Genomic DNA, 15,383 nt, shown 5'->3' with positions numbered 1-15,383 from the left:
AGATCTAAGTGACAGTTTACTGTCCCTGCTTTAATGAGGTCAGGGGCTCACTGTCTGATAACTGGAGATTAATATTAACAACCTAGTAACAAACCCCGGAGTTCGTGGTGCACTTACGCTGGCATAGGACTCAGTACATCTGCGTAATCTTCAGTCGGTTCCTTCTCCTTTTCCATAGCTGAGCTCGGGGTCCGTTCTATCTCAATCCTCCTTTTTTTCTCTCTCTCTAGGACTTCATGCAGTCGAATTACTTGCCCAGGGAGGAGGGACACGTGTAGGGGAACTGACAGCTGAAACCAATGAAAGCAGTAGGCAAACAAGAAAGACAGCCGAATGACTAACTGGTGTTAGCAACAAAGAGACCGCTGTGGTCCTCAGGGGCGCCACTTACCTGACACAGGTGGATGGATAGAATCGTGAATAGAGGATCTTGGTATCTTAAAACTGCCTCCCAACCAACCAAACAGCTTTAACCTGCGCACGGTGCCCAACCTCCTTTCAATCTGGCACACAGCGAAGTATACCTACCTTGCACTACAAGCTAATTCGAGTAACAAACCTCTCACTGTTCGTGCTGAGTTCACTCGTTCTTGCTGCCAGGGAAGTCCCAAAGCACCTGCAAGGTGCCCTGCTCTCCCACAGCTAACCTGGAATTAGCTCCCCCAGCCATACGACAACATGGAGTTGAGATGAACTATTCATTAGATGACTGAGAATTGGTAGAGGTCCATATTCCAGTTTATTTGTGTGTATATTTCAAACTGACATTCACACATTAGGATTACTCTACTGCTCTACTTCGTTTTGTTTTGACCTTTTTTAGAGATGTATTTTGGATTGAGCAACCTATGCCCTCCTGATATTCATACCTCTGATATACATCTCCTTATGGCCTATTTACATGTTCTTATTAATTCCTATTGTTTCTCTCTTACACATTGCATATATATGACATTTGAAATAAAAACATAATAAGGGTATGCAATCAAAAAGTTATTCCTCTGGATAACTAAACTAATAATCACTTCAGTTATTTCCCTTTTATACCAATCCAGAAAAAAATAATAGAATGAGGTGAAACTAATGAAAAAGCTACGGCTTATATTGCCTATTATGTCCCAAGCATTGTGCTATCCCAAATCCTCACAGCAATACTATATTATAGGTAATGTTATTCCTACTCTACAAGTAGGAAAAAAAAAAAAAGGTTCAGAAAGATTAACTAGCCCAGGATCACACAGCTAGAAAGTGGTAGACTCAACCTCCAGTTTATTTAATTCAAAAGCAAAGTCTCTGCTCTTTCGACTACAGTCTGTGCTTCTCAAACTTCTGGTAAAATTCTAACAACAGCACGGTGGGAATATAAGAGTGTTCAGGGAACATAGTAAAAACCAACATTTACAGAGCACAAAAATTAAGACAACTTTTCTTCTCTTGGAAATTCACATGAATTTTATTTTGTATTCTGAATATACTTACATACATGTTAATATGAAAACAATGGTTTTTATCCTTACCTCAAAGAAAAAAACTAAAAACAGATTTTTTATGCCAAAACATCAAGTATAATTAGTGTGCCAGGAAGAGGCACCCCAAGGTTTTCCAGTGGCTTTAGTGTTCTCCTTGATAACCTTACTCACATACACTTGGGGGACTTGGATCCCAATGTAAGAAGTGCCGTGCCACACAATGATGCTTTTCCACAACACCGAAGCAGTTTCCCAAAAAGTTTCTTCCACTTCACAAGGCAACATGTCTTTCACATCTTTAACTGGCCCCCTTTTCTAGCCTCCTATGACTTCCCTGCATGGTGGCCGAGCCTCCAACTTTTACCTGTTATTGGCTGATATAAAGAACCAGCATCCATCATCTCGATAAAGTGCACTGCATATTTCATATGACTGCAAAGCCTTCACTTAGGAGCTAGCGTTGGACAGACTCTGTATTTAACTGACTGTAATAAACATAGAAAGTTTTCTTCTCTAAAGGTATCAGAGAACATGGTTCTTTTTGGGGGGCTGGCTCTCAAAGTCCCTCATGTTTATGACAGTTGCTACAATAGCTTCATTTAAAATAATGGTGGAGATCCTGCTGCAACAGTTAAATGTAAGCAGTTTTGGTCTTAACTATTTGTCTCTGATAAGATGTCACAGAGTTGAACATGTAAGCATAGCTTTGTCTTAAGACTCACTAAGCAAATGTTTGAAGGTGAATTTTCATTTTGATTGGCTCTCTGTTATATTGTTTATGTTATTCACGAAATTCATCTCTTAGCATTTTATAAATATGTATTAAATGAATAAGAAAGTAATTGGAAAATAGTTTAGAAGATGCTATGTAAGCTATAGATATCAGCATAACAAAGGACCACTGTGTCAAAGGACAGGACCAAGAGGTAGATCTCCCTGACCACCTGTAACTCTCCAGCTGGGACAAGGCCCTGTTTACTTTCTGCATAACAATAACAATTATCACAATTTTAAATTATCTTGTTCATTTTCTTTCTTCCTTTCCATCCACCTGATAAAAATATGAATTTCACGAGTAAGTGTAAGGTTTATATCGCTCCTTTTCAATTCTTGTATTTTTGACCCCTTTCACTCTGTATGGTTCATAGCCAGTGTCCAGTAAATATTTGTTGAATTAATGAATCAATCAAAAGTAATGTCCTTCCTACCTACCTCTGTTACTGTAAGAATGAAGCCTCTCCATTCTTCCCCACTTTCTGTGTTCTCTGTCTAAAGAGGAAGACAAAAAGATAAAGACAAAGAAGAGACATGAATGATTGTAAACATTAACTTCAGATAACTTTAGAATTTCATATAGTTGTTTCATAAGTCTCAAAATGTGTAAAACCATCAAAACCCAGCAAATCTTGATTTCGGCTCAGATCATGACCTCAGGGTCATGGGATCGAGCGCCCCGTCGGCTCCCTGCTCAGCGTGGAATCTGCTTGAAATTCTCTCGCTCTCTTTCTCCCTCTCCCTCTGCCCCTCCCCCCACTCATGCTTTTTCTCTCTCTCTCTCTCAAAATACATAAAATCTTTAAAAACAATCTTATTATACTGTACTCACCCTTCTTGTGATGATGTGAGCTGATAAAATGCCTACGTGATGAAATGAAGTGATATGTATGACATAGGCACTGTGACGGAGTGGAGGCTACCATTGACCTCCTGATGATAGGTGAGAAGGAGGATCATCTGCTTCTGGACCGCAGCTGACTGCAGGTAACTGCAGTCACTTCAAGCGGAGACTACGGTACTATAACATTTTTTCCTGGGTTTGCTGCATGTACAGTGACGACTTTAACAAACAGATCTCTGCTCATGGGGAATTTAGATTTTTGTGAGATTAATACCGTATTTTACAAACTATGTATATCTAACACAGAGTTCTTTTTGGAGTTTTTCTAACTGTAACAATAATGTTCTTTATCATTTGTTTTCCTTTTCTAATACAGAATTCAATCCAGGATCACACATCACATTTAGTTGTCATACTCCAGTTTCCATGATTGGGAACAGGTATCCAGTGTTCCTTTGGCTTTTCTTACAGTGGTGTTTTTGAAGACTATAAGCCAATTACTTTGCAAAATATGTCTCGATTTGTGAAATATGGGTTTGTCTAACTCAGTGGTTCCCAACATGTATCATGTTGGACATGTCTCAGATTCATCTGGGAACTTGGTGAATGTCAATTCAAGAACAACTTTTTAAAAACACCAGATGGGATCTCTGACTTTGTTGGAGGACAAAAGTATATGGTTTCAACGTGCTTGTATACTAAACAAGGGAATATGCCCTTTCAAATCCCTATTTAGAAAACTGCAGTTTTTGGCAAAAGGCAAGAAATATTAACAAAGTACAAGACTTGGCAGCTCCTCTTAAAATTCCTTTTTCTCAGCCATTGGGTTATGAAGAGGCCAATGCTATTTATAACCACAATTTGTTTCCAGCTAATTGCTTCTCCTTACTCACCTTCAGTTGCACTTCCTCTTTTGGCAAAACAAGGGTGAATTTTGCACAATTCTTTTCAGTTGAATTCTGGTCAGTAAGGCATGTGAGGTCTATTAGGTCTAACTTGTCAACATACTGCAGGGATAAAGGAAATCTCATTACATTATTTCACGGGTAACATACATTAGGTCTGGCAGGCGGGAATATAAGTAATCTCTTCCTTTCAACTGATTTGTACCTTGCATGTTATCCTGGTTTTCAACTGGGCATCGCAACTCTTCCGAACCCAGAGGGCATTTGGAAAACGTATTATGTGGCGGTGTGCTGGACCTGACTCATCAGGTTAGCAAAAGCTGATCTTTTAATTTTTAGGAATTTTGCAAGCCAGTCACTAAACACAGCTATTATTAAAAATTAAATGATATAAGCATACAATTATTTTAAAAACAAAGGTAATTAAATTCAAAACTCATTATTTTCTTTTTTTTTCTAAAGATTGTATTTATTTATTTGACAGAGAGAGACACAGCGAGAGAGGGAACACAAGCAGGGGGAGTGGGAGAGGGAGAAGCAGGCTTCCAGTGGAGCAGGGAGCCCCGTGCGGGGCTCGATCCCAGGACCCTGGGATCATGACCTGAGCCGAAGGCAGACGCTTAACGACTGAGCCACCCAGGCGCCCTCATTATTTTCTTTTTTTTTCTAAAGATTGTATTTATTTATTTGACAGAGAGAGACACAGCGAGAGAGGGAACACAAGCAGGGGGAGTGGGAGAGGGAGAAGCAGGCTTCCCGCTGAGCAGGGAGCCCGATGTGGGACTCGATCCCAGGACCCTGGGATCATGACCTGAGCCGAAGGCAGACGCTTAACAACTGAGCCACCCAGGTGCCCCACAAAACTCTTTATTTTCTAGTTGTATCACTAAATAGTATTCACTATGCTCTTGAGGTTATTTACATCTTCATTTCTGTTTGATGGAAATACCATCTAACGGTGCATTACTGTACCTTTCTTCCCAATTCAGTGAGGTCACATTCACAGGTTGAAATCAGCTATGGTGGAAGTATTTACATCCTGGAAATAGGCAAATCTTACAAATTAGGGCTTGATTTACTCTTTAATTGTCCTAGGGGCCAGCAATTTTTTTTTTTTTTTTTCCTGCGCAGGCTAGATAGTAAATGCCTCCGACTTTGCGGACCAAATGGAGTCTCTGTTGCAAATTCCTATTGTTGTTGTTGTTTTAATAGAATACTTTAAAAATGTAAAAAATATTCTTAGCTCAGACTGTACAAAATCAGGCCACCGGCTAGATTTGGCTCAAGGGCCACAGTTTGCTCTGCTCTGGTTGAGACATAAGAAAGTGAAGGAGAAAAATGTTAATAATGCAGGTGAAACTTTAAAGTTTGTTGTGTCTGAAACTTTTTCATTGTTAACAGAACAAAAAATTGACGAAATAGAGGGTGTTCTTCCATAATTCAGAAACTATTGTTACTTAGCAAAGAACTTGCCCATGTCATTGACAAAGAGGTGACATACATAATTATTGCTTTACTTTCCTCTTATTCCTTAATGTAAACAAAAATATCAGCCAACATTCATGTCAAATGTCATATTTAATGACAATAAATTTATTAGGGAAACAGCAGTTTGGGAAACAACTCCATCTGTCAAATCATGATTGAATTGCAATCATAGTTGGCTATGGATCCGAGTTCAGAAAAATCACTGAAAGTATTCTATGGGAATCAATTACCTATATGGAAATTACAATAAAGAATATTGTGTATTTTATTTTTTTAACTGTGTGCTACACATTCTTTTTATCAGTAATATTTATAATAGATTTATGTACATATATTCATATACACAATTTTTTCCAGAATGCTATTTGACATTTTTCACATGCCACTGGTTATGAGGATCCTATTAAGAAATTCCTATCTTATCCCAATACAATAAGAATGTAATGTATGGTGATTAACATAACATAATAAAAAAAAGAAAAATAAATAAAAAATTTCTTCTGAACAATTGGTATATATGGACTGGTCTGTATGCAACTGGTCTGTATGCAACTGGCTTTCTAATATTAGATCAAAACCACCTCCAGTAAGCTCAGTAGAGTGTTTATGGCATAATATTTTTTTCTGAATTAGCCTCATTCTTGACTTCTTTTTATCTTCCTCTGTTTTGCCCAACATAACTTATTTTGCTATGTTCTTGTAGGTCTCCTTATTTTATTTTTCTAAATAAAGTAAGGCATAAAAATAAGTAAGTAAATTTTTTTCCAGACCTGTTCCTATGTTGATGAAGTTAAGGGTAATTTGGGTTGACCTATTTATTTTCAATGAACAAAGAGCAATTTAAAATGGAAGGGAAGGTATAAGGGAAGCAGGATAGAATTTCAAATTACACAAGATCTTTTTCTGATAGATTGTCTAGATTAAGCTAAATGAATTTTGCTGAAACAAAGGAGGAAGCAACAGAGGAAGAAGTGGCCAAATTAGATAGAGTGCTGTAAACTGATCTATTGATTAGAAGAAAGGAACTTACATCTTTTTTTTTTTTTTTTTTTAATTGTAGTGTTGAAAAGAGCCTTAAAAGTCATCTGTCTAATCTATTGCCCTCTGATGCTTGAATCTCCTTCAGGGTATCCCTCCATGTAGCCATCCTGTCTATGTTGGAGTATCTCAAACAACAGGAAACTCAGGCCTCCTATGCCACTCTGCCTGCTAGCAAGCTTTTCCTCATATTAAGCCATAGTTTTTCTTCCAGAGAATTTCCATCCATTGGTCCCAGTCCCCTTTCTCTGCAATAACATGAAACAAATTCACAGGCTCTTTCACATGACCTCCTGACAGCCTTTCAAATAAAGGCAGCTTTAAATTCTTCCCAACTATCCGCCGAATATCTAGTTCTCACCTGTTCTGTCTCTGTGCTTTCTCCTGAGACTATCACCCAACACATTTCCTAAAGCCTGTACCCTCTTTTAACAAAACCGGTAGATGGACAGTTCTGCGGTATTTCATTGTAACAGTCTCTTCGTGGCACAATGGTTCAGAATGCTGGCTCAGGAGCAAGATCTGGATTATACCCCTTTCATTCACTGTCTGATCTTGCACAATTTCTGAATCCTGAAACTTGACTACCCTCATCTGTAAGTGGTGATTAAAACAGTACCCACCCTGCAGAGTTGTTATGAGAATTAGACGAGTTTGTATATAAAATGCTTGAATGCGGGCACCTGGGTGGCTCAGTCGGTTAAGCGTCTGCCTTCGGCTCAGGTCATGATTCCAGGGTCCTGGGATCGAGTCCCACGTGGGGCTTCTTGGTCAGCGGGGAGCCTGCTTCTCCGCCCCTCCCCTGGCTTGTGCACTCTCACTCTCTCTCAAATAAATAAAATTTTAAAAAATTAAAAAAAAATAATAAAATGCTTGATTGCTTACTCTGTGCCAGCTACTCTCTTAAGTCCTTACCTTCACTACCTTGTTTAAACCTTTTGATAACCTCATGACATGGGCTACTCTTTTCATCCTAATTTTAGAGATGTGAAAATAAGCGTGTTGGACAAGATCTTTTATTTGGTCGTCTAGGTATACTTTTATCCCTTCACTACACAGTGCTACGCACCAGGAGAGAGACTAATGTGGACAACATCTGACTTCCCACTGGGTGGGACGCTGGTTGACACTGGCAGGAGATCAGAAGACTGAGGAGAGTGAGCTATTTATTATCCTATGCAATTGTTTCCTCAGTCAAAGATCATACTCTTCTTAATGCAGTCACCTTCGCACACCTCTGTTCACTGTTCTCCCACTTTTTTTTCATATGCTGGACATGATAGAAGGGTGCTGTTACTATCCTCAGAGTTCTGTTCTACCCTTTGTGGTTTTCCTACATCCTGTCCACAGCTTTGAATATAGCATCTTCATTAAACTTTCTTCAAAAATGCCCAGTTTGCGGGGTGCCTGGTTGGCTCAGTCAGTGGAGCATGAACTCTTCATCTCGGGGGTTCGAGCCCCACGTTGGGTGTAGAGATTACTTAAAAATAAAATCTTAAAAAAAAAAAATGCCCAATTTGAGATGTCATCTGTTTCCTACCACTTCCCTGTCTGATAGACTGAGACACAGAGAGGTTGGTAGCTGGCCTGAGAACCGACAGCCAGCAGTGGCGGGGCCAGCGTAAACGCCCAGGCAGTCAGCCTGAGGAGCAGGCTGCCGTGACCAAGCGGTACCGCCTCCTGCCAGGGAGTGAGTGAGCAGTGCCTGTTTGCTCTCCTGCTTACCTGTGCTACGCACGGTGCAGGCCAGGGGTGGTCACGGGGTTACTGACATCCGTAGGAAGTAGGAAGGCACAACAGAAGAATTCATTTTGTTAAAATTTATTATGGTGTTTGGAAACACCTTTACACAGATCTATCCAGAACTCTGGTGAAAGATGATCATTTTAAGTTTGTTTTTTGTTTATTTTTTGAAACGACATCTGGTGAGTTTACCACAATTGGCACTGAAATGCCTGCAGCTGGAATACATCACAAAGGCTCTTTTTCTGTTCCTTTCACTAGATCTGGGCATGTAATAATGATGTTCTAAGAACTGTGGGCTACTACATCCACGGTCCAAAGTGTTTATATTTAAACAAGTGACCAGCAGCGCCTGGGTGACTCAGTCGTTAAGCCTCTGCCTTCGGCTCAGGTCATTATCCCGGGGTCCTGGGATTGAGTCCCACATCAGGCTCCCTGCTCTGCGGGAAGCCTGCTTCTCCCTCTCCTACTCCCCCTGCTGTGTTCCCTCTCTCGCTGTGTCTCTCTCTGTCAAATAAATAAATAAAATCTAAAAAAAAAAAATAAGCAAGTGACCAGATCATAAAATCTCCTAAGGGCATTGCATTCCAAGGTAGGCAAGCATTTGGCACTAAAATACTATTTGTGGAAAAAATGAAATACACAGTTTTCGATTTTTGTGGGAAAGGTGAAATATAAATCACTTATTTGAAATTACTACTAATAAATAAGTCTTAGAATCTCTTTATTGTTATTCTCATGCTTAAGCTCTTAGAAGTCCTCTATAGTGGGTTATGTTTTTGTCTCCCTAGGAAAATTAAATTGTGACATATGTTATAAGGCTTTGGGGGTTATCTAGTTCCTTTCAGATCATTAGTGCATGCTAGAGCAAGGTAAAAAGCTGGGGAAATTTAGGCTATCCCTTGGCATTAAACAAGTTGTATCCAGATATCTGGCTGAAGTTTTCACATTTCGAGGCACCCCCGTGGCTCAGTCAGTTGTCTGCTTTCAGCTCAGGTCATGATCTCGGGGTCCTGGGATAGAGCTCTGCATCGGGCTCCCTGCTCAACAAGGAGTCTGCTTCTCCCTCTCCCTCGGCCCTTCCCCCCTGCTTGTGCTCTCTCTCTCTCAAATAAATACATAAAATCTTAAAAAAAATAAAATAAAAATTTCACGTTTCAGCTGTTTCTATTATTGGCATCCGAAAGAAAAAAAATGCAAAGTTAAAGACATGAGTTTATACCTTCTTCTGAGGTGCCCTGGAAATTTTACCATAGGTCTTATACCTGATAGCTCCCACAGATATAACAAAAGTTCTTATTTGAATTGGTTTTACTAGAATATCTTTACGTCGGAAGACAGAAAACCCCAAATGAATAAAACTATATGACAAGTCTATATTAGGAAAAATTCAATCAGCTGAATATGTTTTACTACTTACTGTTGGACTTTTTTTGTCAGAATAAAAGAAAAGTGTAGTTCCTCTCAACTCTGTCCAATAATGTTTATACTCCTGTGGAAAAAAAATTATAAGCATCATTTCATTGGTATATATTCACCTATTTTCCTATTAATATTTTTCTTTGTAACTTTCTTAATTGCTGTTTGATATAACGTTCTTCTTTATCCTGAGATAAATCACCTAATTTTATGGCTTAATTTTACATTTAACTCTTGATTAAATCCTTTACAAATTTATTTTAGCATAAGGTGTGAGGTAAGGATGTGATTTGATTTGTGTTTAAATAGATCATTTTTCAAAACTTTCCCCATTGATTTAAGACACTTGACTTTTTATGTAGGTTTCAGTGGAAGTTTGCACCTGTAAAAGGGGTCATTTAAAGGGGCAGGATAGGACAAGCATTAAATATCTATATTCCAGAACAGTTGAAAGGATTGAATGGATTGATAAATGTAAAGCACTTAGCAGAGTACATGGCTCATAGTTTGAGTTCTATAAATAGTATATGCTTATATAAATAAAGGCAATGTGAACAGTTCATAATCATAAAAATAATTTAACATGATCAAAACTAAACTTTGAAGTCCAAATTTCATTCATGTGGTGAATATTTCATTATTGCTACATTCATATTATTATGGGTTCTATAGAAATACAACTTTTTAAGTTTAAAAAATTTAAAGTCTCATTTCACTCAAGTGAAAATTTACTTAAATAAGGGTAATTTACATTTTATATGAAGACTGGCTGTATTACGAAAGAATGGCAAGGGGATTTCGAGAATAAAATCCTTCCACATCTTAAGACTTAACCTTCATACGCAGCTCTTTCCAAAAGTATGTTTTTAAAAATTCCAGTTTCATAGACATGTTGATCATTCCTTCCTTTAGGGTTTAATAAGCTCAGTTTTTATAACACGTTGGATTATCTTGACTTATATTGAGGATTAATATAAGGGAATTACATGAAATTTTTTTCATTTGCTTATAAAATGTGAAGATACTTTTATATATTATGGTATTTTGGGTCTCTTTAATACTGACATATCATTTATCCTTTTTTTTTTACCAGAAAATGTTTGTCACCTCTTCAGAATTTATATACGTCTTTTCTCAAATAATGGGAACTCTACAGCCCATCTTGTTTTTATTTGCCTTGGCTCCCCGGAAGCTCAAGATTAAATTCGTTTTGAATTAAAACAACCATCTTTCTCATGTTCTTAGTAGAACTACTTTCTCCCTTTCTCTTCATGCCTGATAAGGTGCTATTTTAGTTAGCTTTTACTGTGTAACACGCCGCCCTAAAACTTAGCAGACTAAAATAGGAAACATTTTCTATTTCCCATCATGCTGATGCTGGTGATGATTCTTTGGGCATACTTCCCTGTGGCAGGTCTAGGGTAGCCTCACTCACTTGCCTGGGGTCTTAGCTGGGAATGCAGAACTGAGAGTGATACAATCAGAAACATATTTGGTCTTTTTCCCCAGTTCCTGGCATAGAGATCCTAAAACTCGGAATTTCCTGAGGGACAGGGGTGTTTTTATTATTCACAATGAGCCCCTTTACATAATACCTGAGTTTATACTAATGAGACCCCTGGTAGCTTCAGGCTAGGTCTGGTGGCCAGAAGAACAACTGATTAATGGGTTGGAATTTTCAGCCCCACCCACCAAACTCTAGGCAAAAAGGGGGGTGGGCTGGGAGATTTAAGTTTCATAAAAACTCTTGAACAATGTGATTTGATGAGATTCCTAATTGGTGACCACATCCACATCCTGGGAGGGTAGTGCGGCCCGACTCAATAGAGACAGAAGCATGAGTGCTTGGGACCCTTCCAGACCTTGCCCTAAGTACCTCTTCATCTGCCTGTTCTTTTGTATCCCTTACCAGTAAATATAAGTAAAGTGTCTTCCTGAGTGCTATGGGCCATTCTAGTAAATTATCAAATCTTAGGAAGGGGTCATGGGAATTCTTTTTTTTTCCCTTAAGATTTATTTATTTATTTTATATAGAGAGAGAGCCAGCAGGGGGAGGGGCACAGGAAGAGGGAAAGACAGAATCCCAAGCAGACTCCCCGCCAAGCATGGAGCCCAACTCAGGGCTCCATCTCACAACCCTGAGGTCATGACCAGAGCCAAAATCAAGAGCTGGACATTTAACTGACTGAGCCATTCAGGTGCCCCAGGAACTCTTGATTTATAGTGAATTGATCAGAAGTATGGGAGGCCTGGAACTTAAAATTGGTGACTGAAGTGGAGGGCAGCCCTGTGGGACTGAGCCCTTAATTAAGCCATGGGGTCTGCACTATGTCTGGATAGGTAGTGTCAGAATTGAGCTGAATTGTTGAACACCTACTTGGTGTCCAGAGAATCAGAGAGGTGATTGTTGGTGTTGGAAAATCCCCCACTGAGACAACTGGAGTCTCACTCCATAGGGTCTTGTCTCCAGTCAGGTAACCTAGACTTGTTCACATGCTAGCGGAAGGATTCCCAGGAACAAGAGAGGGCAAGATCCAATGTGTGAGTACTTTCTAATGTGCTTTTGTCACGTTCACCAAAGCATGGCCCAGCCCAGATTTCGAGGGGTAGATAAATAAATGCAATCTCTTGATGGAAGAGCAGAAAAGTCACATTTCAAGGGAAGATGAATACAATGAGGCTTGAACAAATTGGTAGTATTACTGTAGTGATCTACCTTAGGGACAGAGCTGGAACGTGGCACAGGTTTCTTTATCCAGGACCTGTGGTCTTTCCACAACATCCTACCTCCTAATTTACAGTTGGCTATAATGTAATGTATGGAACCTGCTGATGCCTCCTGAGCCAAGAACAAATTAACAAAGACCAATTCTAAGGGGCATAGGATTGAAGGATCAGCCAATAGATGGCCCCCAAAGGAGCAATTATGAAACTGGGCAAATAAATTCTTCCTCTTATCTGAAATCCAGATACCCAGTATTTACCTGACACATCTCAGAGTCAAGCAGTTTAATAAGACCAGAAAACAAACCTTGCCTTCAGCCCCATCAGAAATCTTTTATTTCCCTCTTTTCATATACAAAGTGTTTGTTGTTGGCATTGCGGTAGCGGTTTGCCTGGTTTTTCTGCTGCCTTCTTATGCCCTCTGATCTACCCTGCACAGTGCAAGAGAGTGAATTATCTCCTCTGCAGACAGTAGGACTGTCCCAGGTTGGAGACAATATGCTCAACTTAACCCCTTTCTGTCCTCCCTCTGCTCAGCCTACTGGGAGGGAGTGGGCGATCTTCTCTGGTCCTGCCATGTGGCAAAGGGCCTCCAGGAGGGGCAGCATTATGGCTCTTAAACTGAGTCAGTGAGTGACTCAAGGTAGCTCAAGCCTACCTAAATCTGGGGTAAAGTGTTAGCATTGTTTTGGCCATATCTAAACCACATATCGATAGATTTTATTGATGATAAAAGTACCTAACTGATCTTTGTGGGATTCCTCTGTCTTAATTTTTAGTTGGTTTCATACTTGGGAGACAAAAAAAAAAAAAAAATGCCCACAAATGGATATAAAAATCTACAGAGCAGGGGAAGTGGGAATAACTGCTAATGGGGTTCCTTTTTAGTATGACGAAAATGTTCTAGAACTAGATTGTGGTAATGTTGTGCAACTTTGTGAATGTATTAAAAGTCCTGAATTATAAAGGTGATGATGATAGTGACGACTATGTCTCCTATATGAGGGTGCACTGTTAACGGACCAAGAATAGAGGTAGGCACCAGCCTCCTGCTCTTGCTTCTTAGAGTTGTTTAAGGATTAAATGGAATAATGCTGTATATAAAGTACATAGGACCTGGGATTTAGCAAGTGTTCCATAAATGTTAGCCACTTAAAAAAAAAAAAAAAAAAGCATTGTCTCATCACTCACATTATTAACAGGTACTTTGCATTTTAAATTATCCATATATTTTTTGCACAATGGTGATTTTATGTGTGTATGTGACAGTGGTGGCATCTAAAAATCTCCAAAATAGATCTTTTTCAATGGGATTATATATGAGAAGGGGAGGATATTTTGTGAGCCAGGATAATGAAACCCATTGCCATTCACAAATAGTATGAAAGTGTGCTTTCATATTGTCTTAAATAGAGAAATAGAAAACTACATTGAGAAATTCGGCTTGAGAAGTTGCTAATATATATACTGTCTCTATGATCAATCAGATGTTCTGTAAAACCCATAAGAGCATCTAGTTACTCTGTTGAAAAATACTTGAATTTTCTCAGGTTTGACTTTCTTTTCTTTTTTTTTTTTTAAAGAATTTATTTATTTATTTGACAGAGAGAGAGAGCACAAGCAGGGGGAGCGGCAGGCAGCAGGAGAGGGAGAAGCAGGCTCCCCACTGAACAAGGAGCCCGATGTGGGACTCGATCCCAGTACCCTGGGATCATGATCTGAGCCGAAGGCAGATGCTTAACCGACTGAGCCACCCAGGCGCCCCAATTATCAGGTTTGACTTTTTTTTTTTAAGATTTTATTTATTTATTTGACAGAGAGAGACACAGCGAGAGAGGGAACACAAGCAGGAGGAGTGGGAGAGGGAGAAGCAGGCTCCCCACTGAGCAAGGAGCCCCATGTGGGACTCAATCCCAGAACCCCGGGATCATGACCCGAGCCGAAGGCAGACACCCAAGGACTGAGCCACCCAGGTTTGACTTTCTTTCTTTCTTTTTTTTTTTTTAAAGATTTTATTTATTTTATTTTGACAGAGAGAGAGAGAGCACAAGTAGGCAGAGTGGCAGGCAGAGGGAGAGGGAGAAGCAGACTCCCCTCTAAGCAGCTAGCCAGACATGGGCCTCCATCCCAGGACCCTGGGATCACGACCCAAGTTGAAGGCAGACTCTCAACCGACTGAGCCACCCAGGCGCCCCTTGACTTTCGATTAATAATAAAACAATTCAAATTTGAGGAGGGAAGCTTTTTTTTAAATCATATTTCTTTTTAATGCTTTCACATTCTGCTCTAGTGATAAGCCTCTGCAATGCAAGGAGCAAGTCAAAGCTACACTGTAGTTTGGAACTAGGTTGGGGGTGAGGGAGAGTGGGAGAGCTCAGAATGCAGGCACTTTAATTGGAGAACCTAATCACAGGTTGTGTAGTTTTCTGGAATATGGCATCTAAGACTCAAGTTCAAACTGGAGATTCTCTGATTCTCAGAGGAAAAGAAAGCATGAGAAAACCCTGAAGTCAAAGTGTACCACTCTGTTCATCTTCTTAATTAGCCTCATGAGTATTAACCTGCCATAAGACAGAAAAACTAAAATCACTAATAGCCAAAGTTTATTGAGTTTTTTCTGTATACAGACAGACATCCATCTGTGCTTCTAAGAAAAATTACTGAGGTGTTCAGTCATGAGAGAGAGTAGAATTAATCAGGGAAAAATAAGAATTTTACTGTTTGGGGTGCCTGGGTGGCTCAGTCAGTTAAGCATCCACTCTTGGTTTCGGCTCAAGTCGTGATCTCAGGGTGGTGGGATTGAGCCCTGTGTAGGGCTCTGTCCTCAGCGCAGAGTCTGCTTGTCCCTCTCCCTTCCCCTCTGCTCATCTCCCAGCTCTAAATAAAATCTTTTTAAAAAAAGAGTTTTACTGGGAAACAAACATACAGATTCATGGAAAGGATTAAAGAAGGTTTGTTAAGTGGGGGAAGAAGTAAGAA

At 39.6% G+C, this 15,383-nt stretch overlaps 2 protein-coding genes across 3 annotated transcripts in view; one reads left to right on the top strand and one right to left on the bottom strand.

Annotated features, from left to right (window-relative positions):
• UBA6 (ubiquitin like modifier activating enzyme 6) overlaps positions 1-489 on the top strand; it is a 108,926-nt gene extending 108,437 nt beyond the window's left edge. For both annotated transcript variants that reach the window (XM_078068740.1, XM_078068737.1), the window contains one exon: positions 231-489. In XM_078068740.1, coding sequence (XP_077924866.1) covers positions 231-278 — 48 coding nt within the window. In that variant the 3' untranslated portion in view covers positions 279-489. The remainder of the gene's footprint in view (positions 1-230) is intronic.
• STAP1 (signal transducing adaptor family member 1) overlaps positions 1-15,383 on the bottom strand; it is a 32,665-nt gene that overhangs the window by 12,309 nt on the left and 4,973 nt on the right. The window contains exons 2-5 of the mRNA XM_036096924.2: positions 9,682-9,753; positions 3,981-4,094; positions 2,682-2,738; positions 118-290 (exon numbers count right to left, since the gene is read on the bottom strand). Of these exons, the coding sequence (XP_035952817.1) occupies positions 118-290; positions 2,682-2,738; positions 3,981-4,094; positions 9,682-9,753 (416 nt within the window). The remainder of the gene's footprint in view (positions 1-117; positions 291-2,681; positions 2,739-3,980; positions 4,095-9,681; positions 9,754-15,383) is intronic.

This window comes from Halichoerus grypus, chromosome 3 (genome assembly GCF_964656455.1).
Source record: "Halichoerus grypus chromosome 3, mHalGry1.hap1.1, whole genome shotgun sequence".
NCBI lineage: Eukaryota > Metazoa > Chordata > Mammalia > Carnivora > Phocidae > Halichoerus > Halichoerus grypus.
The sequence above is the reverse complement of the archived record's forward strand: the minus strand, read 5'-3'. Positions and strand labels throughout refer to the sequence as shown.